The sequence below is a fragment of the Chanodichthys erythropterus genome, chromosome 10, assembly GCF_024489055.1.
Source record: "Chanodichthys erythropterus isolate Z2021 chromosome 10, ASM2448905v1, whole genome shotgun sequence".
NCBI classification, from domain to species: domain Eukaryota; kingdom Metazoa; phylum Chordata; class Actinopteri; order Cypriniformes; family Xenocyprididae; genus Chanodichthys; species Chanodichthys erythropterus.
The window spans coordinates 51,858,672-51,882,634 of NC_090230.1; the positions used below are offsets into that span (position 1 = coordinate 51,858,672).

The 23,963-nt window shown below is 37.2% G+C and overlaps 2 protein-coding genes across 2 annotated transcripts; one reads left to right on the top strand and one right to left on the bottom strand.

Moving 5' to 3' along the window:
* The first annotated feature begins 3,405 nt into the window (after nt 1-3,405).
* On the top strand, nt 3,406-11,303 carry stard7 (StAR related lipid transfer domain containing 7). The gene is made up of 8 exons (XM_067398105.1): nt 3,406-4,406; nt 5,549-5,709; nt 5,925-5,974; nt 6,387-6,497; nt 7,819-7,901; nt 8,008-8,107; nt 8,193-8,277; nt 8,893-11,303. The coding sequence occupies exons 1-8, from the start codon at nt 3,967-3,969 to the stop codon at nt 9,057-9,059; spliced, it is 1,197 nt and encodes a 398-aa protein (XP_067254206.1). The 5' UTR covers nt 3,406-3,966; the 3' UTR covers nt 9,060-11,303.
* Nucleotides 11,304-15,885: 4,582 nt separating this feature from the next.
* On the bottom strand, nt 15,886-23,324 carry drg1 (developmentally regulated GTP binding protein 1). Its single transcript, XM_067399412.1, has 9 exons — nt 23,135-23,324; nt 22,795-22,918; nt 22,489-22,664; nt 21,036-21,105; nt 20,752-20,921; nt 20,185-20,315; nt 19,933-20,100; nt 19,483-19,605; nt 15,886-16,702 (listed from the first exon to the last, which is right to left on the bottom strand). Exons 1-9 carry the CDS (start codon nt 23,171-23,173, stop codon nt 16,603-16,605), a joined length of 1,101 nt encoding a protein of 366 aa, XP_067255513.1. The 5' UTR covers nt 23,174-23,324; the 3' UTR covers nt 15,886-16,602.
* Nucleotides 23,325-23,963: the final 639 nt, after the last annotated feature.

Here is a 23,963-nt window from a genome sequence, read left to right on the forward strand (position 1 = left end):
TTGTTGTCTGTTTTAGATTTTTATGTTATATATTTACATTTTGTCTGAAAAAAATAATGTATAACACTGTTAAAGACATTTGTGAGTATGAGAATAAAAGTAGGCTTACTGAGAACACATTAAACTATCATTTTGATTTAGTAATTTGGTAAAATTTTAAATCTAAAATAAAATTATATAAATAGGAGTGCAGATCGATCTGTTGTAATTGATAAATGATATTTTCAAAAATGTTTTAAAAATGTTTTTTGTAAAACATCTGTCTCTTTAATGTGGCCTCTTCAAGATAAAAGAAAGTTTACTGTACAATGTCTGAATCTCTCTCTCTCTGTGTGTGTGTGTGTGTACACACACACGTACATATAGCCTAATGTATACTGTATATACAAAGAGATTCAAATATAGCAGGTTTGGAATTATATATAAAGGTAAAACTGGCCTAAATTGTTGTTTTTTGGTGATTATTAATGGTCATGTGATCAAATTTCAAAGGCGTTTCCTGTTTCCCGTAGTTGCATCCCCTCTAATTCCTCTAGTCTAGTATGTTGTCATCATGGACAGATTAGAGAGAAGCTCTATGAGAGCTGTGCTATAACTCCCCCATGTGGCCACAGCAATAGCTTTAAATAGCAAGAGTATTTCTACCTTTACTGGTCCAGCCAGGGGCCATATTCACAAAACATCTTAAGACTAAAGGTAGCTCCTTACTTGGCGATTTAGGAGAAACTCTTAAAAATAATGGGCATCAGTTCTAATTTTAGTCACTAAGACCAAATCCTAAACTGGCTGTTGTTGGCACTCCGCCACAGCAATCTGTCCAAGGACACTGTACAGGCAACAGGCGATAGAGCCTTGGGTGCTGAGCCTTATACCCCTATAAATGCAATAAATAGTTTGATATAAAGATTTTAATCTGCAATGACATAACATAAAGCTTAATTTGTGTACAGGCAATTGAATGATGGAGAATAAAACATTGCAGTCAAAAAAATATGTCCTATCACAAGTTCACACTTAAAAATGATTTAATAGAATAAACGAGTAAAATAAGCGTATTTGGCACGCTGTCCGAGGGGATCGAGGGCTCCGAGCTCAGAATTTAGCCAAAACCCAGAGTACTCCCCCATATCCCCAGTAGGGAATAGGAACCAGCCGAGAGTGAGGAGTCAGGGTGGCGGAGGGATGTTGAGGGATATATATATATATATATATATATATATATATATATATATATATATATATATATATATGCCTTTTCTTGAGCTGATTGGATAGACAATTTGAAGGTGCTCCCCCCGAACTTTGTTTATAAAACATCATTTGTTGCTTCAATCTCTTGATATGCAGACATGCAAGAGGCTAACAATTAGCTGAACATATACACATATATACAGAACCCCCTCTCCCATCAGCCAATCACTGTGGCCATAGTAAGCGTGTTGACATCATCCATAGCAATGAGGTCAACCCCACCCTTTCTCTTTTGTGAATACGGCCCTAGGAGCATAGGATTTATGTATTTCAAAAAGGGCATTTATTGCCCATGTTATTAAATTAATTAAAATGATAGATAGATTCATTGAGTGGAGTAGACAGCTTCATTGATTATAACAAGAGTTTTCAAAAGAGTGCAGCTTTGTGTACATCTCACTGCAAAGTTTCTGGATTGACAACTGTATTTAAATGCTCAAATGAATTTGATTGTATTTCATGAATAAATAGGATAAGTTAATATTACAAACTGTTTCTTTGCATTTACTTTGCGGACATCTCGGCATGGATGAAAGAACATCATCTACAGCTCAACCTGGATAAGACTGAGCTTCTCGTCTTCCCTGCCAATCCGACTCTAAATCACGATTTCAGCATCCAGGTACATCCTCAATTTCCCCATCAAATTCGGCCAGAAATCTTGGAGTAATTCTTGATGATCAACTGACCTTCAAAGACCACATTGCAAAGACAGCTCGGTCATGCAGATTTGCACTATACAACATCAGGAAAATCAGGCCCTTTCTGACAGAACATGCAACACAACTTCTGGTCCAGGCCCTGGTCATTTCTAGGCTTGATTACTGCAATGCACTTCTGGCTGGACTGCCATAATGCATAATCAAGCCTCTACAAATGATTCAGAACGCAGCAGCACGTCTCGTATTCAACGAGCCCAAAAGAGCCCACGTCACGCCTCTCTTCATCTCTCTTCACTGGCTACCACTTGCTGCTCGCATCAAATTCAAGGCGTTGACGCTTGCTTACAGATCTACCACAGGCTCAGCACCGTCCTACTTCCACTCACTCTTACGAGTCTACACTCCTACCAGAAACCTGCGCTCATTAAAGGAGCGAAGGCTTGTGGTACCATCACAGAGAGGCACGAAATCACTTTCCAGAACATTCTTGTTCACTGTTCCTTGCTGGTGGAACGATCTTCCTGCCTCCATCCGGAATGCGGAATCCCTGGCAATATTCAAAAGACAGCTGAAAACCCATTTCTTTCGTGAGCACTAAACCTCATAAAAAAACAAAAAACAAAAAAAAACCTTATTCCTATCCTTTCACTTCCTTTAGTCCCTCTCTATTGTAGCTTAGGATAAAATGAGCACTGCCTATAACTTGTATTATTCTTGTCTATTTGCCCGTCATAACGACTCGCTTGTATTCCTCACTTGTAAGTCACTTTGGATAAAAGCGTCTGCCAAATGAATAAATGTAAATGTAAATATACTTTGGATTTGTTGTCATTGCTGACCTTGCAGTTCACCAGGGTAGGCTACTTTGTGTGTGGATAGATAGATAGATAGATAGATAGATAGATAGATAGATAGATAGATAGATAGATAGATAGATAGATAGATAGATAGATAGATAGATAGATAGATAGATAGATAGATAGATAGATAGATAGATAGATGATAGATAGATAGATAGATAGATAGATAGATAGATAGATAGATAGATAGATAGACGGCAGGCGTGAAGTTTAGTGGACAAATATAGATTGAGCCTACGCATGAATTTTACCAAAAAAAAAAAAAAAAAATAGTTTTGATGACAACTATTACTCCAAATTGACGATTGGAATAATATATAAGTAGGTGTGTCTTACTGGTAGTGTACATATATACTTACAATCAATTCTGATTACTATGCATGAAATAAATGATTCGCCAAGTCATTTCATCGTTACAGCACATACCAGCCACGTGGTGGTAAGTCTGTTTAACCTTAAAGTTGTAGAGGACCTTTACCATGGGTTGACTTAAGGTGAGTCATATGAACGTGCTGGTTGATCCAGGGTCTAGAACAATGAAGACAGACAGCCCTGTCACCCAATCAGAATGAGAGGTGCATCCTTGACGTAAGAGACAGCCAATAATAACTCGCAAAGACGGAGATGGGCGTGGTCAACAGGCGTGTTCGTCATGCAAACTGGCACTCCACTGGAGAGGTGTGAGGGCATGAAGCTAACGCACGAAGATAAAAGTAAGATTAATTTAACGATAGGAATACAAAAATCAATTTAGCTGATATAAAATACTGGGTATGATATACTGTTAAAACATTAGAGTTGTTTTTGTTGATTTAATCACTGTTTGCCTGCGATGGCATGTCGATAAAGCTTGGCTAGCTAGTCAGTTGCTCTGTTATTGCAGTTGTTCGCAAATGTCAGACTGTTTGTTTATCTAGTCAGTGACTATTACTGCGTTTTATTAATATGAGATGAAAATACGAAAAAGTTGGTTACTCTGCTCTCGTGCATTTCAGCTGTCGTTAACTAGATTGCAAGATAATAGCTAGTGCATGTCAACCTGACATTGGGTTGCACTTGTTATCTGACTCCTTTTACCACATGGGAACTAATTTGTATAGTAAATCATTGCTTTTTAGCTAATTCAGGGCGCTTTAAAGTGCACTTCAAAGTCTCATTCTAGATATAATCAGTCCGTGGTTCTAGAAACGAAGATGTTGTCCTCCGTCCAGCATCGCCCTGTGTGTAACATGGGGGCCAGAGCTGTCCGACTGCAAAGCTTTAGCACTTTTAATCAAAGCGGTGCTGTAAGTAGCAAATCGTGGCTGGGTGAGCGCGTGGGCCTGCTGCTGTCATGGCTCCAAAAAGCAGGAAGGGGAACGAACAAACTGGCCTCCGAGAAAAAGAAGAAGGAAAGACTATGGTCTCTATTCGCCAGCCACTGCAGTTTTGTGACAGGCCAGAGGCTGAGAAGGGCTTTTCAGATAGGAGAGCTGTACTCAAACCTGTACTCTGAGAGAAGCAGGTGGACACTCGTGGGCAGCATATGGCGACGCCTGCAGAGCAAACACGCCCCCACTGGAAAGCTCATGGCAGCACTGGCTGGAGTCTTCATGTGGGAAGACGAGAAGATCCGAGATGATGAGCTGAGAAGGTACTTACCTCACTTATGCAGTGTTTTATGTGGCATTATGTTGCTTTAAGTAATTCTAGGAATACGACACATAATGTCTTCCAATTATCTGACGTTCACTCTGCTTAAAGGTGCAGCAGGTGATCTGGGAATAGCTAACGTTAGCTTGCTAGCATTGAAAGCATACGATCCCACCCTCCCTGCAAATCGCCGTCCAAAGCCACTCTTCCTCCAAAACATATGAACGCACACACACAGCTGCTCTCGGCAAAGGGTCACAGAAGACGGCGTAAAACTACTTCATTTCTCAAAGCACATTACATTACAATAACAAGGACCGCAAACCCCTTTAGAGAGCTTGTACCTGACTGCTGCAGATTCATTTCGGTGTTGACATGGATACGCATAATTCCTAGTCTGACTGAACAGCTCTGGTTAAAACGTCATGGGTTGCCATGTCTTAATTATGGTAATTATGGAATGAAATGGCATAAAAAAAGCCAATTGTTTTGATTCGGAAAGAACTGTATAAAGTGGCTGCTGTTTGTTTGCGGTGCTCCATGACTGAGGTCTGTCTGTAAATTCTGCATAGCATGAAACGCTCTGAAGACACATGATTTCTGTGCGAACAGGGTGTGCGAGGGTATGTAAAAACATACGTTTACAGGCAGGTAGGACATCATATTATTTAATTCAGACTGAATATAATAATTGGATTAACTGGATGATAATTGGATGATAATTGGATATTTGGATGATTTCATAATTCTATGCCATCCACAGACGATATACATTTATAAAAATACATTTAGACCATTTAACATGGTGATTGCTATCAGGATAGGAGGAGACTTTCAACCATTATAACAAAAAATGTTTCTGTAGAGAGTCACTTATTGAACCTTTAAGCTTACGCGTCTATTATCAATCAGGCCTTAGCTTTGTAAGCATCAAAATAGTGACAGTGGAGCAGCCCACACTTTTATTAAACAATAGGAAAGGCTTTCTACCTGTTTATCACTCTTCGCGTTCAGGCGTACTGACATCAAATTGGCTGTGGGATCTACAGTTTAGCAAAATGTCATTTAAACAGATTTGAACACGTTATGTATCATTTCATGTTCTTATTTTAAAGGAACAACTTGTTTAAATCTGCGCTTTAGGTGTGCATGGGAGCTGCAGGCACTGGAGGAGGTGAGGAGCCAGAACATGACCCCTAGGACAGCCGTGCATGTGGATTCTGGCTGGGAGGTGGTCATGGAGAAGAAAAACTTCAGAGTTTGGAGGAGACCTATCGAGGGTAGCCATCTTTTTGAATACAGAGGTACGTTTTAAATGGTAACATTATGTATATTTATTGTGTCAAGTGTCATTAGTTAGTAATGAAAACATTTTTGTAAATGTATGTGTGTCTTAATATGTTTGTGAATAGGATATTTCTGCTAGGGCATGTGCACCTTTTAAAGACTTTGGTATTTAACTGATAATCATAATAACCATTTGTCTAATCCTATTCAAATAATCTTTGCATCTTTACAGTGTTTGGTTCATATACAGATGTCACCCCCCGGCAGTTCTTCAATGTTCAGGTACTAAATAATTGAATTAATTTGAAACTTGTTCAGTTGTATTTCATTGTTCCAGCAAGACAAAAACTACTTGTATGATGTGCCGTTTGTGTCGGGTGAATATGTGCTTCAGGATTGCTCAGCCTTTCCATAGTCTAAAGCCCACAGTGTACTTCGCTTCTTACGTGTACACTAGGGTATGTGCACAGTGTGCCTGACAGCAATTTCGGTATCAGCACAGTACTCATGCGCTATGTGTGCAACTGTTCACATACGCGTGGAAAACAAAGTATACTTTGCACATTACGTGTTTCAGGCATCACCTGCCTTGCACTCTTGTTGTATTGTTGATGATGATTTATCTAGGTGCATGCATGTGTTTGGTATTTGAATGTTATATTTAGACTCTCCCAAATATTTCCCTTCACTTCAGTTGGACACAGAGTACAGAAAGAAGTGGGACGCACTGGTTATAAAACTGGAAGTGGTGGACAGAGATGTAAACACAGGCACCGAGGTCGTTCATTGGGCGACACATTTTCCAGTAAGCTATGAATCCAGTTCTCTGCTATGTTCTGTCATAACAAGAAAACATCCTTTTTATTTTTTCAATGGACAGTGAGTCTGCCTGACTTGAATTAAAAGAAGTGTAATCTAGTACTAGTTGACAGATTTAAAAGCCTGTAAGCTTAATCTTCTTCATGCCGTGCCTCATTCATGTGCAAGAATTTGTTGATGAAAGAAGTTGCTTGGATGATTCAAACTTAAAAATCATAATAGGTTGACATTACTCTAAGAGTGCAAAGCAACTAAGTCTACGAAATCTTAGAATCTATGTTTACTTAAAATCTAAGTAAACATACTTTTTGAAAAGTAAAGTGGACATTTAAGTAAAGATGCACAAAAGCTTGGGTTGGTAAGATATTTTAAAATGTTTAAGCCTCTTATGCTCCTCAAGGCTGCAGTTATTTGTTCAATAATATAGAGATTTAAATATAGAGAATTAATATAGAGAAATATTATTTAAATTTAAAAGAACTTTTCTATTTGAAGTAGGGATGCTCATAATTATGTGGTTGACTGACTGTAAGAATTTTGACTGATTAATACTGTCTATATATACTATAGTAATTTTTCAAGATATTTTTAAACATTTGCTGCATGATTAAAAAAATAATCTACACTTATAAAATTGCATTTTTGAGAGAAAATAGGTCGCATTTCTTTAAAAATATCTTATCCTAAACTTTTGAACAGTACTTTATATTGATTCTAATAACAGCCAATGTATCACATAAGCATACAGTACATAAATTATTCAAGTGCAAGGACTTATGGGTATTTACAACAGCCTTGATTGTGTACTTAAAAATTAAAATTAGGATTTTAAGTATTTATGGACATATTTGAGTTATAATTAAATAGCAGTAGTGTAGCTTGATTAAAATTACATGAAGAAGAAATACATTAGTTGTCTTAGGGGCCCTTTACACAAGACTTTATTTGAACAAAAAACATAAAACTTTTTATGCGTTTTGGCTGTTTATTTACACAATAACCTGGGCTCGTCTCTGTGTAAACTACAAAAACACAAATTGTGAAAACAATGCCGTCATGCGCGTGCATATTATGTATTCAGTTTATAGGTGCATAGTGTTTCTTTGCAAAGTGATATCGCCAACTACTGGCCTGGCATGAAAAATACAGCATTTTTAATAGTTTTTGCAGATCCATGTGAAGGTGGATCATTTTGACAACGTTGTCACCTTTTTTAGTAATTTTTTTATTTATTTGATGTATCTGTTAGATTTGCAGTGTTGTTTAATATCCAGTGATGTAATAATTTAGTGACCTTTCCTGTGCAGTATCCTATGTACTCCAGAGACTATGTCTATGTGCGCCGCTATCAAGTTGATATGGAAAACAACTTAATGATCTTAGTCTCCAGGTAAGTGTTGTTACCATTTTATAGGAATTTTTTAGTAACATTTGAATTAGTGTTTATTGGATTAAGTTAGTCCCTTATATTAAGTGTGCCTTCTTTCTCCACTCAGAGCCGTTAAACACCCCAGTGTCCCAGAGACCCAGGAATTCGTCCGAGTGCACTCTTACCAGTCTAAGATGGTCATCCGCCCACACAGGTCATTTGACGAGGTGAGAACAGGGAATCTTTTTTGTGTCAGTCTGTCTGCGGTTGGTTTTAGCATGCAGTCTTAAGCTAGTTATGTTGTCTTAACAGAATGGCTTTGATTACCTGCTGACCTACAGCGATGATCCCCAGACGGTCTTCCCTCGCTACTGCGTCAGCTGGATGGTGTCTAGTGGTGAGCCATCTGTCTTATGCACTTAAACTGTTCTGTTAAACTGCAATATGCGCTCCTATTTGGGAGTTTTTTTTTTTTAAGTGGGTTGTATCCAGGGTCCAAGATTACCCAGGTGTGGAGCAATTTTTATTTTTTTTTTTAAGAAATGTATTACTTATTTATCAAGGACAAATTCAGATCAAATTTGACAGTAAAGACATTTATAATGTTACAAAATCTATTTCAAATAAATTATGTTCTTTTGAATGTTCTGTTCATCAAATGAGAAAATATATCACTGTTTCTGCAAAAATATTAAGATGATGATAAATGGTAATGATAATAATAATAAATATTTCTTGAGCATCAAATCAGCATATTAGAATGATTTCTGAACGATCATGTGAGACTAAAGATGAGTAATGATGCTGAAAATTCACCTTTCCATCATAGGAATAATTACATTTTAAAATATATTAAAATAGAAAAAAGTTATTAATTTCAGTATCACAATTTGGAATTTCACATATGATTTAGCTGCCATTATGGTAGTCGTCCTTGAATTCTGCCCTTTCTGCAGCTGCTGTTTCTTGACACCTGTTAGCATAGATTTCACTTCCTCTCTGTGTCCCACAGGCATGCCAGACTTCCTGGAGAAGCTTCACACCGCTGCTCTCAGAGCTAAAAACATGGACTTTGGTGTCCATGACTACGTCAGCATCGCAAAACCTACCCAACCCACCCAAGAAAGACTAGGAGCTGACAATGCTCACACCAGAGGCTCAAGCCAGATCTACGCCTGAGCCTCTGGCCACAGCGATTGATGTACTGTGGCAAAATGACCCAGAACAGGATATTTCATTAATTGAAGCCACAAAGAAAACTGAACCATCTATTCCCAGAATTAACTGCACTAGCTGTCAAACTGAGCGCTTGCATCCCTCACTTTTTGTGCTTTTAGTTTACTTCCTCTTTCTGTAGGGTGCATCTATGCCAGACTGCTGAGATGAGCCAAAATAACGCCGTTATTAATTGTAGACACTCATACCAAAGCAGTATTTCACTGCGCATTTCTTTATATCACGATCATCAGAATAGATCATGCAGTTGAGATGCTGAAAAACAACAGGAGAACCGTGTACATGTCCCAAAAAAGCTTCAAGTTCAGGAAGTTGCTTCTGTACAAAGCCACGTTTTTTTCTCTTTGTGGTTCTTTTCTCCAGCTTATACTGTGATGAACTGCTCTCAGCTGAACCAGATTGACTTCCCATCGTCCTCGTTTACTGTGTGAATGTTCATTGCCAGTAAAACCCAAACAGCCTTCACTAGATCACCAAAACCTGCTCTGGAAACAAAAGAGAGGTGTGTCTTATGCGAACTGCAACATCCTCACGGACAGGCTGGACTTCCTCCTGTGGTCTACAGGGCTGTTTGCAGTCTAAAAGATCTATTGTACTCTGAACTCCAGCAAATGAGGACGCTATGAGAGTCAGCGATGCTGACTGACTCTATATTGTAAAAAAAGCGGAAGGGCAGTCTGCAATCGGCATACAAACTCACTGCAGGATGGATTTTGTGCAAGAGCAAAGAGTTGGGGGATTTTTTTTTTTTTTTTTGTGATTGGGAATCCACTTTAATGGTATTGTCTGTATTGTACATGTTTATACTTCAAAAAAAGTAAAAAAAAAAAAAAAAAAAAAATCGGTAGTGTCAAACTTTGCTTGTTAATGCAGATTAGTCATTTTGTTCAACTTTGAACAACCTGCAGACATAAATCAAGTTTCTTATCCTGTTTTTGTCTCCATCCCATCATTACATACTGATATTTGTAGTAACACAGCAGTGAAGTTGCAGATACAGCAGCACTTCAGTTTGCTGTGGGGGGAAAATGTAAATCATCTGAGGAAATGCAAAGGTACGTGCATGTTGACTTTTGTGATGCGTTTCTTCTTTATGGTTTCTGCAGAGGGACAATTAAGATGAACGCAGATCTGTTGAATCCCAAGGTCAGATGTTACTTGGTGGATGTGTGCAAAATATACTCAAGTATGGCATCCAGATGTCCTCTGTTTGAATGAAGCTCTTAATAATGGCATGACACTTTCTTGAACGTATTACATCAATTTCCTGTGTTGCATATTACATGTTACAGGAGGGGCAATTAACTTTGCAGTGGAATTATGTCCCAAAGAATACACACTGTTGAGTTAGGCTTGTTGGTGGACATCGATATAGCCAAACATGTGACTTTTTGGTTTTGAATATCTGTCCTATTCACTCTTGTATCTTATGAAATTGTAAATTCAGCCTTTTGTTTGTACTGTTAGTTTTTTTTTTGTTTGTTTGTTTTGTTTTTTTATTCAGCTGTAATACCCTTGTCAAGCCAGGTTCATTATAAAAACATGTGGTCTGAATGTATTTGTGTGTTTAACACCTAGATAACACTGCCCGTTTACATCTCACTGTTTAATTAAAAAAAAAAAAAGGCTGCAAAAATTATTTTTTTTTTGTTGTTGTTTGCTCGGCTCTGTTATGGATGGTGATCATGTTTAAAACTAATGCTCACAGTGGTCAGTCAAAGGTACGTCTTCTGTTACTAAGGAATATTTCAGGTTAATAGAAGTTATGCTCTATTGACATCTGTGGCATGGTTGTCGATTGCCACAGACAAAGGCTCATATAGCATAACTGCATTGTTGTTGTTTTTTTTGCTCCGCAGTACATACAAATGCAAACTTGCCAGTGTCATATATTTTTCCGTTTCCCAAAAGTAACAGTGTTAAATTATGTCCAGGCAATTTGACACGACTGTCCTAAATATGGTTGTTGGGTGCGTTTAATGTTTCATCATGCTATTTCATCATGTTGAAATCCGAGATATTCTCTAGTATGCTGAAAAGTGCACTTGATAGCATTTTCACTTTTTCTAATATCTAAACTAGAAGCGTTCTACTGTAATCTCAAGTGAAACAGAATGAATGTGCGAGAAGTCAGGAGCATGGGTTTGTTTTTGCTCTAATGTGAAAATGATCCTTATAAATCATTAATTGGTGAAAATAAATTCAATAAAATTAATTTTGAGTCTTGTTTCATTTTATTGATGTAGACAATCAAAACAGGTTACTAGTGAGTATGGTGTTTTTATAACTTTAATCATCAACTTCTGGGCACAGCAGCGGACAAAATTTGTTACTCCAACACAAACTAATAACTAATAGTTACTCTAATATATTTCATTGATAGATTGTATTTACTTAATAGTATACATATTTATAAATAGTGATGATTGCTAAGGCAAGCATTAATATTATTGCTCATATTGAGGGTTGATCTAAACATACCTTAAATTACTTTGCTATGATGTGCTGAATAATTTTTGCCCAGTGGATGATAAAATAGGCAAAAACTAGAATAGCAACTACTTAGCATATTTGCACAGCAAAGCCCTGGCTCCACCCACCAATGTGTCAGCAAGCTTTGCAACACCAATGACATTCTATTGTAACAGTAAAAGTATAAAGTTATATGCATATGGATATGTGTGCTGCTGTTCTTACTGTTCATCATGCACATCACACCCAGACCACTGACTTCTTCAAGTATACATACGGACAAAGTACATAATGGTTGTCATGGTTGCTCTTTAATTACAGCACATTTTCATTGGCTGGAATTCTCTGGTAGCCGTTATCGATGGATTGCATCCATAGTTGCAAATTCTTTCATCCACATTGTGATTGCAATGCATTTTTTTGACCCGCTTGACTAAATCAGTTAGTGTTCAAAAGCTTCATAAGGTGCTATAAACAATGCGAGCTGCTCCCCTGTAGAGGTTGAATTTCAAAGGATTAAATAAAAGATACTTGTGCAGAGACAGATGACACAATATCCAAGCAGAGTCCATTACTTTTAAAATGACTGGAGCTGAGCTGAGCAGTGCAACCTAACATGACCTCTGATGGTAAAACAGAGTGGTTCATTCATCTGGAGACTGACTGTAAATGCTGCTCTGCAGTGAGCTCCACCCATCGTGACCTCCCTGACTACATCTAAGATTGCATTTACTCAAACAAGACTTGCATTACTAAAGCTTTTTTGCCCAGATATTTATGTTTCAATAGTTAAAAGGGTGGCTAATGTGCAACATTTTTTAAGGACATTTTCTAAGGATGAATGGGGATGCAGCTAGACTTGGACAGTGCATTCGCCTTTTTCATAGAATAGAACTGAATATACTTTATTTTCCTGTGTCTGGGAAATTCATCTTGGACAACCATGACAAATGGTTTTCAAACCAATTGTTAAAAAAAAAAAAGAAGAAGAGCGCTACTCTGAACATTGGGGGGTTGGTTATGTGTTCCCCTGTGTGTCTATAGTTATAAATGGAAATGGAAAGGACATAAAGAAAGAAATATGTCAAGCCATGGCATCAGCTTTGTTGATGAAGTTGGCAACAGAAGTAACACTATTTTGACCACAGTATCACCATTTCAACTCCTTGCTTCGTTTTTGTAACTATAATGTTCATGCACACTCAACACACCAAACAACACAAGGGATTTTATTCTTTAAAATACTCTTGTTTGGGACAAGAACATTACACTTGTCAGACTGTTGCACAAGGTTCTTTAAATTGTGGATCTAAGAGGAAATGAATAAAATGTACGAAGAAAAACAGACGAAAGTGCACACAAGTCTCCAAAGTGCTTGGCACAACCATGGACAGAAAGGGAACTGCATGGTTAGATCAAGCACAATGGTGTCCTGGGCAAAGTCAGTAGAAACTCGTTCAGATTCTGGATCAGTCACAAAAGACAAGACGGAGAATGGTCCATGTATATTAAAATGCTGTTCAAAATCATGCAGATTACAATAAGGGATGTCTGGGAACAGGTCAAGGCTCCAATCTACGTAAGGTGGAAAGACAATCGCATAGATCACTGGTCGAAGGTAATTCAAAAAGACCATCAAAATATCAAGAAGTTGTCATCAAGAGTCTTCTTCAGCCATCCTTCGATGTAGTATCTGTTCTCAAAAGGATTGTACTCAGGTTTCCAAAAACTGGAAATCACTGGAAATCGAGAAGAACAGTATCATAGAGGTTGTTGCAGGTGATTAGCGAAAGCAAGTGTCCCACACAATGGGAGATGGGCTGAAAAGGTGTTTGTGATAGACTGCGACTAAGGATCTCTGCAAAATTAAAAAAAGGGAAAAAAAGATTAGTCATAGGTCACGTTCTCACTGCAGAGATTCGCAGGCACCGCCCTTTCTGCGCAAAAACTGCGTCAAACCCCACCCTCTCCGAAAATCGTACACATCCCTAATACCTATGCCAGTCGACAAAACTGTCAATTTTCTAAAATTTTAGTAAAATACTGAAATGGAACCCAAGAGAGCTCCAGAATGGTGGTTAACAAATGAGAGTGGTTTGGTAATCAGATGAGTTTGCTGTCATTCAATTGTTCAGAGGTTTTCAGAAAATCTATAGAAATAGAGTTTGTTGGAGCAATGGTTGTCTTGTTAAGGGACATCAATAGATCCTTAGCTTGACTTGCCCAAATTGACTGCTCTAGGGGGCAAATAAGAATAAACAACCAATGTCGCTTTCTTTCACTGCTTGCCAATGTCATCTGTCCCTCAACATTTGGACCTAAGTATAAATTCTGAACTTTTTACTACAAAATCTCTTGCAGTAACTTTTCCTAAGGTATCCTAGAGTCTCTTAAAAAAAACTGCCTGGATTCTGCCCATCTATCAGGGTGGTAATCATATTACCTTCTTACTTGCCATGCCCCAAGGGACATTTTAGTGGGAATGGGAAGGATGGGCGCGCTAATCAACTCTAAAGGTTGGACAACTGAACCACTTAGCATGATGAAATGGAAGGAAACAAACATTATCAAGGATGATGGTTTGGGATGTTGGTGGAGAATGGAGGGTGAGGATCAGAAAGAACAGCTGATAAAGTATGAATGGATGAAGACATTGTTTACACCTATATTCTTCAACAACTTTCATGGTACGTTTGGTGCCTCGCTGACCCTAGAATCTATCCTTCTACAAATTTATGGCAAACTTTATGGCAAACACTACTTCTTACCCAGTTGGTTCAGCAGCGTATTTCGCCCCCCTCTTGCGCAATAACCCTTTGAAAATCTGTTACCTTGAAGTGGACTTGTCCAAAAGGCTCAAAACAAATTCCAAGAGTGCACTGAAACTGTTCTAAGGAATTGTCAGCGCAGCTCTGTAAGAAAAGAAGAACGGTTAAGGCATTCAACAACTTTGCACATTTAGGACTCTCACCTCAATCTTGTAGAATACCATCTATAAGAGGTCTTGTAGAGGACCTTCCAACAGGTTCCTACAGAGATGGATGTCCTCAAAGCAGATCTTCATGCTGTGACCAATGTCTCTTGATCTCAGCTCAACGTAAAACTAAGATCAGCTGAGGGCGAAAAGGAGCTGCTGTTCTGAGCTTGGTGTCTGGACTGGACCTGTTAGCCAGACTGAAGGCAAACTGTCCAGGATGTCTCTCCTCCAAGACCCCCCATACTCCGCCCCTCCCTCCGCCTTGCGGGGGGGGTCATACAATATCACCCAGGATAGGTGGGTTGCCGAGGAGAAGTTGGGTGGTGTGGGCCAGGGTATGTGTCATTGGGAGGGGGTAGAGGGTCCAGTTCCGCAATTCATAAATATTAATACAGAGTCCTCCCTCTTGAGGAGGGGGCAAATTCTTTAATTTTGTTAGAGGGGGAAGCGCTTTATTCACTTAATGGCTTTTATTAGTGCCCGGACTTCAACTCTTTCATTAGCTAAAGTGCTGCTATAATTTACAGGGGAAAGTGCAGCAGGGGAAGATGGGTGGGGGAAGGGCGGAGCTTGATGGGTGAGCGCAGGTTCCTCTGCCATAGGCATACGTCCCTACCATCTTAAAAAATAGACTCGGATCAATGCCTGGATATGCCTCCATTTCATCTCCATGAACTCAATAACCTCACCAGAAGAAACGAATGCCAGATTTTAAGTGTTTGCTGACGCTGCGCTTTAAGTTCTCAATGATAACATACTGCATCTTTCAATTATGTTTTCTTTGAGAAAATTATTTATTGTACTGTCCGCATTAGCTATTGTTTTGTGAAAAGGGTGACTGGTATGATGCTTTTTAATCAATCATTTCAAATGGAAAAAGACGGGACCCAAATAATTTGAGTTTACATAATTAAAAAAAAAAAAAACAAGAACACCAACAAAGCATTCAGTGCATCTCCTTTTCTAGATATTTTGAAAAGGTAGATCATTTTGCTGTTTAATCTCAATTTGAGAGATTATTTTGCACTGCCACATCTTAAAGCAGACTGACCAATAACTAAAAAGTAATTGCATTGTGAAATAGACGTAAACATTTGTAGTCATCACAAGATGGCCTTCTATAGGGAATTTTCATGTCATTCGTGATTACTGAATAAGCATTTTAAGAATTTGTTCTATAGATTCTTACAAGCACACACAATGAGCAATTACCAGCCAATGAATATAGTACATCAATAGAACTTCTTGAAATATGTGTATTCACTATACTACTTTGTAATTTTCATGAGTATTCCAGGTCTGAAAATCACAAATAAAGTTATACAAAATTACTTGCCATAAGAATCGTTTTTAATTGTAGTATTGTTGACGTTGTATTAGCTCAATTGCAAAAGCAAATAAAAAGGCTTTTTGGCTGATTAACCTTTGAAGCAGCTTGCACTCATCACACATTCAAAATGTCAAATGTCCCTAGTGAGTGGGGCAATTTAAGGGCATCAGTGCTTCTGACTGGGTGTGTATCATTCCCCATTCGTTTCATCCGCTAAGTGGCCTGGTTATCCTGAGTGATTGATTGTCACAACGGGGGAGGGTATTATATGTGATCACGAGACTACTGGATTAAACCATATGAAGTGCTGGTTACCGACTAGATATTTCAGCTGATTTTGTTCATCAGGTAAACAATGCTGACAATTCAACAAAAAGACTTGAATCAAATGTTTTGTCATTCATAACACTGTCACATTTAGACATCCATGGATTTTTATATTAGGGTTTTATTGAAGTTCACTTTATTTTGTAGCCCACAGATGCACTTATTCTATAACTGCATTCAAACCATTTCTGATGCCAAATCAAGCAAAATTCAAATGAAGAGACATTAATATGCCCAATGCATTTGTGTGATTTACAGTAATACTTTGTCAGAGTCAAAAAAATAACAACATTGGTGCCATGGGAACCTTCGGGGCATTTAGAAATGTCTTATTACTTCTTATTTGAAGTGTAATGATCATGCAAAGCATCAGAGTCTTTTTATTTCTTGACCAGCTGGATTACATCCTCATCTTCTAGCACATGGTCTTTTCCGACTTTCTGCGGGTTATGCTTCACTGACGACCCCCACACGAGTGCACTGCAGAGAAGAGAAAGAGATGATGCTAGGCACGTTTCAACACAGTAGCATTTGTTTTACAAAGACTTTTAAATCTTCTTTCATTGACAAGACACATTTTGAAAAAAAACAAAAAAACCGTACCAAATTCATACCGACAGGTTAGGGATGCACTGAATGTTCGGCAACCAAAATTATTCAGCCAAAAATAGCAATAAATAAATACAGCACTTTCAGTGTTCAGCCAAGTAAGTGAAAAGATGGAAATAAATTTTACCGAACAATGACGTTTTTGAAGATGCACCAAATAGCAATCAGAGTAAAGTGAGGCACGCAGGCTTTCTAAATGCAGCAAACATGTCGACAGTGTGGAGGCATTTTAAAGTGTCTGAGAAAGATGCAACAAAAATGGCCGTTGGCAGGCACTGTTCTGCTGAATTTCATTATCTCGGAGTCATCACTGTTTTGAAATGAGCAACTGTCAAAAAAGGGAATATTTAAATATTTAACGATTCTGGTCCTAGGTACTTGTCTGATCAATGCACAAGCACCGACAGAGAGAGACTGTTTATTAATGCTGCATCTCATGTCAACGATGACAAGAGGAAGCGACTTTCACGTGAGAAAGGAAAGAAGCTACTTTTCATAAAGAAGAACCTGCTATTTTTCAGGAAGAAGTAGGCTAATAAGGCCTATGTCTAGGACGATTATTCATTTGTTATGGGTTCATCCACTTTTTTGCACTCTTTTCAATGCACTTTTTAGTTGTAGGCATACAGAGTATGTTATCTGGCCAAATAAAAAATGATTTTTATTTTAATTTATTTTGTGCTTTGTTGGTATGATGTCTGTTGGAATCTTAAAAAATGTTCAGTGTTAAATAATATTCTTAAATTGTAGTTTTGTAATTGACTGTTTCTTTGAAAAGCAAGACAAAACAGTAAAAAAGCACATTTTGATCATGTAATTTATGCAATGGTGAAAAAACTGGCACAATAAATGTGAGGAAAAAATGTGAAAAACCGCATTCAGGATTCAGTCTTCGGCCAAGTCTTTCATTATATTCAGTTTTGGCTTCAGCCAAGAATTTTCATTTCAGTGCATCCCTAGTAATAAAGACTTGCTTTTCTGGGGAGTCACTTGAAATGAACAAAACAAAAAACAAAACAAAAGTCCTTCTCTACCACGGTAACAGGTTCTGCCAAATTACTGTTAACAGGAATTAAAAACTGTTACCAAGTACTTACACTAATTTAACAGAAAATTAATAAAAAACTAATTAAATTATATAATAAATTAATAATAAACCATACATTAAAAGGGGTGTCTCCTACAAACAGTGTGAGCTTTACGAAATCTGCGTTAACTATGGCATTTTGGCAAAAACTAGTTACCCTCACAAATTTTTTAAAGGCTTCTTAAACAAAATGTAAGAGATATAACCATATAAAAAAAATTGTTACAAATAAACAGTCCAGTTCGGTCCAGTTTTGACCCAAAAGTGAACTGTGGCTTTACACATTAAATTACTTTTTTTTTTTTTTTTTTTTTTTTATAGTTTTTTTTTTTTTTTTAATGCATTAGGAGCATTAAGTTTGAGATTGATTTTTTTAAAGGGGCAGAATCAGATAAACAGTGTTGCAATTAACAAGTATTAAAAAAAGTTTTATAATTTGTAAAATGTAAATTTTAGATGAAAAACCCTTTTTTTACTTGAAATACTAAAATTACTCAGGCTAAAACAGAAATATAAAAAAAAAACTAATACAAATGACAAAAGCACAAAAACAAATTAAAATAAAGAATGAAAATATATAAAAAATTAATTGTAAATGTTAGTAATAGTATTATAAAATAGTATATAAATAACATGCAAATAACACATTTATACTAAAACACAAAAGAGACTAAATATAAAAAAAAACTAAAGGACAAGTCAAATATTAATATATGCAAGTAAGAGTCAGATGCACTGTCTTTTTTTCTTTTTGCAAAGGCTCTTTTGCAAAGGATTTTAGGAACAAGGTCTTCCCAACCAAAGGAAGTAACGCATTGTACACTGTAACCTTGGAACTGAGTTTAAAGGAACACTCCACTTTTTTTGAAAATAGGCTCATTTTCCAACTCCCCTAGAGTTAAACAGTTGAGTTTTACCGTTTTCGAATCCATTCAGCCGATCTCCGGTTCTGGCGGTACCACTTTTAGCATAGCTTAGCATAGTTCATTGAATCTGATTAGACCGTTAGCATCGTGCTTAAAAATGACCAAAGAGTTTTGATATTTTTCATATTTAAATGAGAGTGAGATATAGAATGAGAGTATAGTTCCTAGCCATATCAGCCTAGAAAATCGCAACTTTTCATTTTCCGTCGGTCTTAGTACACGATTTAACTACAGAAGAGTCAAGTTTTAAATATGAAAAATATCAAAACTCTTTGGTCATTTTTAAGCACGATGCTAACGGTCTAATCAGATTCAATGAACTATGCTAAGCTATGCTAAAAGTGGTACTGCCAGAACCGGAGATCGGCTGAATGGATTAGAAAACGGTAAAACTCAACTGTTTAACTCTAGGGGAGTTGGAAAATGAGCCTATTTTCAAAAAAAGTGGAGTGTTCCTTTAAGATACTGTGCTCATGTGTGAGAAATAAAGATAACCAGTGCTGCCATTACATCAGAGCCATTTGCCATCAGGAATTTAAATCAGATCTCAACACAAATGAACAATACCGTACAGAATTAAAAAGGAAATACATAAATGCAAACACAAGAGCCTCCTTAAAAATTCTGAAGTCACTTACTATTTGAACTCTTTGATGAGGTTTTTGTGAATCTTTAAGCAGAAGTCCTCAACAGATGTCTTTCCATCTGGAAGCACTACAGGTGACGTGTAATCAGGAAGCTGTCCTTTAGGCTTTGTGTAGCTGTAAAATATATCAGTGTTATTGTTATTATTCATTCTGCTGTGGCTTTATGATACATAGTGTATATTGTAAACTTTAAAGTCTGGCAGTGAACACCAGACAATAGAACATTATGATCAATTTGTGTTCCTGTAAACTTCACACCGGGTATTTTCTCTGAAAGTGACATTTCAGTAGACAATGTGTACAGCAAATCACTTATTTTCATTAGTGCTTGCAAGGTTCTGCTCCAGAATGCATGTAACTTTGGCCATAATTTTGACCAGCATAACCAAGCATGCAATCCCAGAATGCATTGCAACAAGGTCAGCAGAACACGTAACTCACATGCGCACTAGTTGCAGGTAGTCCCAGATCCTTTCCAACAGGTCGTCAAAGTTCCAGCGGTGGTGAGCTGAGATTGGCACGCAGTGAGGGATTTTGTAGATAACGTCCAGCTCCTCAATCGAGATCTGGTCGATTTTGTTGAGTACGTAGATGCAGGGGAGGTAAACCCTAGAGGAGAGGAAAAACATCCATGTGAGAAATCTCTTCTAAAGTGAGAATGCCTCAAGATGGAGGATGTGAATATGGTCCTACCGGTTTCCTTCCACCACGTCAATGAGGTCGTCAGCTGTAGCGTCGCTTCGTAGGGTTATATCCGCGTTGTGGATCTTATATTCAGAAAGGATGCTTTTCACAGTCTCAGAATCCAACTCACTTTGAGCACACTAAAACATAAAAGCATGATGACAATTGTAAACAACTGATCTGATTAATAACAGACACTTAAGAAACAGAAGTTAACACGCTACTGAATGCAAAAGATGTAAATAAAATGGTTCACAATGATGAAATGACTTAAACATTTAAAACATTCAAAACATGTAAAGACATACAAATTATGTTCATGTTATGAAGAACTGTTTAAAATCGGCATGAAACCAAAATTGGTTTTCATCTCTATTGTGATGTATATACGGCTGAAAAGGCTTCTCAAAGAGTGGAAAATTGTTATTGGAGGGAAGAGGTTATTTTTATAATGTAAAAAAAAATGATGTACAAGGATAAATCATTTATAATAGCCACTGCAATATTCCATTATAAATAATTTTTTTATATACTTTTATAAATGTATGCGATATTAATAGCACACTGAAGTCGTACAGTAGCTGTGAAGTTGATTCCACCCTTGTCTTTCTTCTTGAAGCCAATATTTGGTGGTTTCTTGTTAAGCCGGATACCAAAACCTTCCAACTCATGTTCAATGAGCTTCTTGTGTCCAAGAGGCTTTAGAACGTCCAAGACGATCAGGATGAGGTTGCAAGTGCGAGCAACTGTTGGAAGAAGGTAAGATTAGGGAACGCTAAGATCAGAGAAGCACACTTAAAAAGACAAAAGTGCACTGAAAGTGTCGTCAAATAAGAGTCTGTAGATTAATAGTTTGTTACCAGCAATGACTTGTCGACCTCTGCCCTTGCCATCTTTGGCCCCCTCAATGATACCTGGGAGATCCAGGAGCTAATAAAACAAATAAAAATGGTCAAACTTTAATGTTTTATTTGTTTTAGTCATTTAGCAAAACTGTGAAGCCAAAAAGGAAAGGGCCTCAAACTATTTTCACAGACCACTAGGGCTGGGTTGAAAATATTAATTTCTCGATTTTAAACTCTCATTCTAATGAAAATCCTTAAATCCCAAGAATCAATCTTTTAGTCTTGTGCTTTGTTGCTTTAATTTGAAACAATGTCTTAGCTTTCAAATGCTGTCAATTTTATTATGGAATTCAAACAATAAATATCAAACAATTTGTGTTCTTTTTATATGGCGCACATGAAATGATCATCTCTTCCTCTTTACTATAAGTTATGAACATCAGAAGGTGTTTTGAAAATTGGGCTGGGTATTACAACTTCGATTCAATTCGATATAGATTATTTGGGATGTAGTATATCGGTTACAGTACATGGCAAATTTTCAAGATCTCTCAACTAATGCTGTAAACTACACATGGGAGTCAGTTTGTACTATAATATTGAAGGTTTAAATTAACTTATTTATATACAAACACTTAAATTACACTCAATTATGTATTTTTTACAATAAAAGAAGTTTAGTCTTACATAATCATACTTCTACTCCAATTCGTTTTCTTTTTTTATATAAACATTTAAAACGTGGCTGTCATATCTGATTTATTTAAACATGCATTAAATATTGAAGACCATAATAATGAATATGTAACAGTGCACAGCTATATTTATCAGAATGCTGCTCTGTAGAGTTCACTTTTCTAGCTGACTAATGAGTTTATGGTCACTGAATATGTTTTTCTGCGATAAGCGTGATGTTACGTAACATTGTTTAGATTGTTGAGAATCGATTAAAATCGATATTGTTTACCCAGCCCTATTGAAAAACACAGTAAAACTTACTGAAATGTATCATGTCTCATGTAATCGCTCAATCAGAGTTTTAACTGTGGAAAGACGTCAGCTTGTAAACAATGTCATGTAGTGTTACATTTACCTCAGAAGTTTTTCAAAATATATGCGCTTATATTTAAAAAAAGGAGTAGAAACAATTATATCACTAAAAAGTTATTATAAAACCTGCCTTATGCGCAATGTAAATGTTTGTATGCAAATCAGTTAATTTTTGCATTAATATTATAATATACAAAATGATGGTTCCCTGTATAGTACAAGCATTAGTTGAGAGATTTTTTTCCTTGAGAATAATTAGCATGTACTGCACCTAATGTACATTCAAATAAATTAATACAGAATCCAATTGAGATCAGAATCGAATCGTGAAATTTGTTTCACTAATACCCAGCCCTACAGAACACACTATTACAATCACTCTGCCTGGTATATGATGCACTAGTCCAAAGAGTTTCACCTGAATTTTAGCTCCTTTATAGCGGATCACTCCTGGTACTGTTGTCAGTGTGGTGAACTCATAGGCAGCTACCTCAGAATACACACCAGCCAAGTTACTCAGAAGAGTGGATTTGCCCACTGATGGGAAGCCCACAAAACCTATACGGGCATCACCAGTTTTTGCCACATCAAAACCTGAGGGGAAAACACAAAGTGATAACAGACCACCATTTAATCACTCAGGACCTCCTTATAAAAACAGGTGCGTGAAGCTCTTTAAACAAGATATTGTAGCATGTGTATGTGATGATGGAGCAGCACCGACCCTCTCCAGTGCCTCCTCCGCTGCCTCCTTTTGGAGTGATGAGTTCCCTCCTCAGTTTGGCTAATCTAGCCTTCAGCAGGCCCAGATGATGAGCTGTGGCCTTATTCTTCTGAGTACGAGCCATCTGCAGCACACAAGTCAGTTCATGAAACCGCAGTTACAATGACAATGTCAAGACAACAACACACTTTCCTAGCTTTTACCATTATGTAAGATTTAACTGACTGGTTTATTTAATCTCAGGTTCATTTATGAAATGCAGTAGGATTCTCTATTGAATGGGTTTGGCGCTAAAGTGCTAACGGCTATACTTCACACATTACTGTAGAAGTCAACCCACCTCGTTCTCGATTTCGGCTATCTTGGCGAGTAAACTCATTTTGGCGTTGGTCCTTTCAAAGTCGTTATTTGAAAAATAAAAAGTTGATGTTACTTAATTAGTTAAGCAGCTTGTTGGCTCAAAAGCACACCGTTAACATGCTTTGCCATGAGTTAATGCCACGCTCTGTTCTCGCGATATCTTGCCTCTTCCCGTGCCTGACAAAAGGGCTCCATCTACTGGAAAAGAGTGAATACTTCCAGTCAGTAGTGTTGCCAACTTAGCTATTTTGTTGCTACATTTAGGAACTTTTCAGACTACCTTAGCAACTTCTTTTCCAAAAAGCACCTAGCAATAAATGTAGCTATTTTTATAATGTATTTGGCAACTTTTGAATAGTGACTCAATTAAAAAGGCACATATTTTCATCCAAATTACACAATAAGAGGAAACCATTAAACAGCTAGCCAGCACATCAGCCTTGAGAGAGCTGAAGAAAGATGCCTAACAGTACACACATTATATGTGAATTAAGTTGATAGTTGCAATTGTTCTATAATAACTGTTTATGATACATGTTATTAGCTTGTACCTATTGTTGTTCAGTTAGGTACACTGTAGGAAAACAATTGTAGAAAAACAAAAAAGGTATTGGTAATTTTCTGCTAGGACATTATCTGTTAAGTTGCAACCCTGTGTAACCCTAAAACACAAAATACAATCTGTAATTTTAAACACAAGTAAAACACCTGTGAAAAAATCAATACAGATAATTCTTTCATATTGACACAGTACATTGTGCCCTGTTTTTACAGACTTTTCTTAAAGTGTACACTAACTACCAATACAC

Coding starts and splice junctions, on each gene's coding strand:
- stard7 (XM_067398105.1), top strand. CDS start 3,967: ATGTTGTCCTCCGTCCAGCATCGCCCTGTGTGTAACATGGGGGCCAGA. Junction 5,710..5,924: donor CCATCTTTTTGAATACAGAG/GTACGTTTTAAA, acceptor GCATCTTTACAG/TGTTTGGTTCATATACAGAT. Junction 5,975..6,386: donor GGCAGTTCTTCAATGTTCAG/GTACTAAATAAT, acceptor CCTTCACTTCAG/TTGGACACAGAGTACAGAAA.
- drg1 (XM_067399412.1), bottom strand. CDS start 23,173: ATGAGTTTACTCGCCAAGATAGCCGAAATCGAGAACGAG. Junction 22,665..22,794: donor CGGAGGAGGCACTGGAGAGG/GTCGGTGCTGCT, acceptor TTTTCCCCTCAG/GTTTTGATGTGGCAAAAACT. Junction 16,703..19,482: donor CTCATCAAAGAGTTCAAATA/GTAAGTGACTTC, acceptor TCTTCTCTGCAG/TGCACTCGTGTGGGGGTCGT.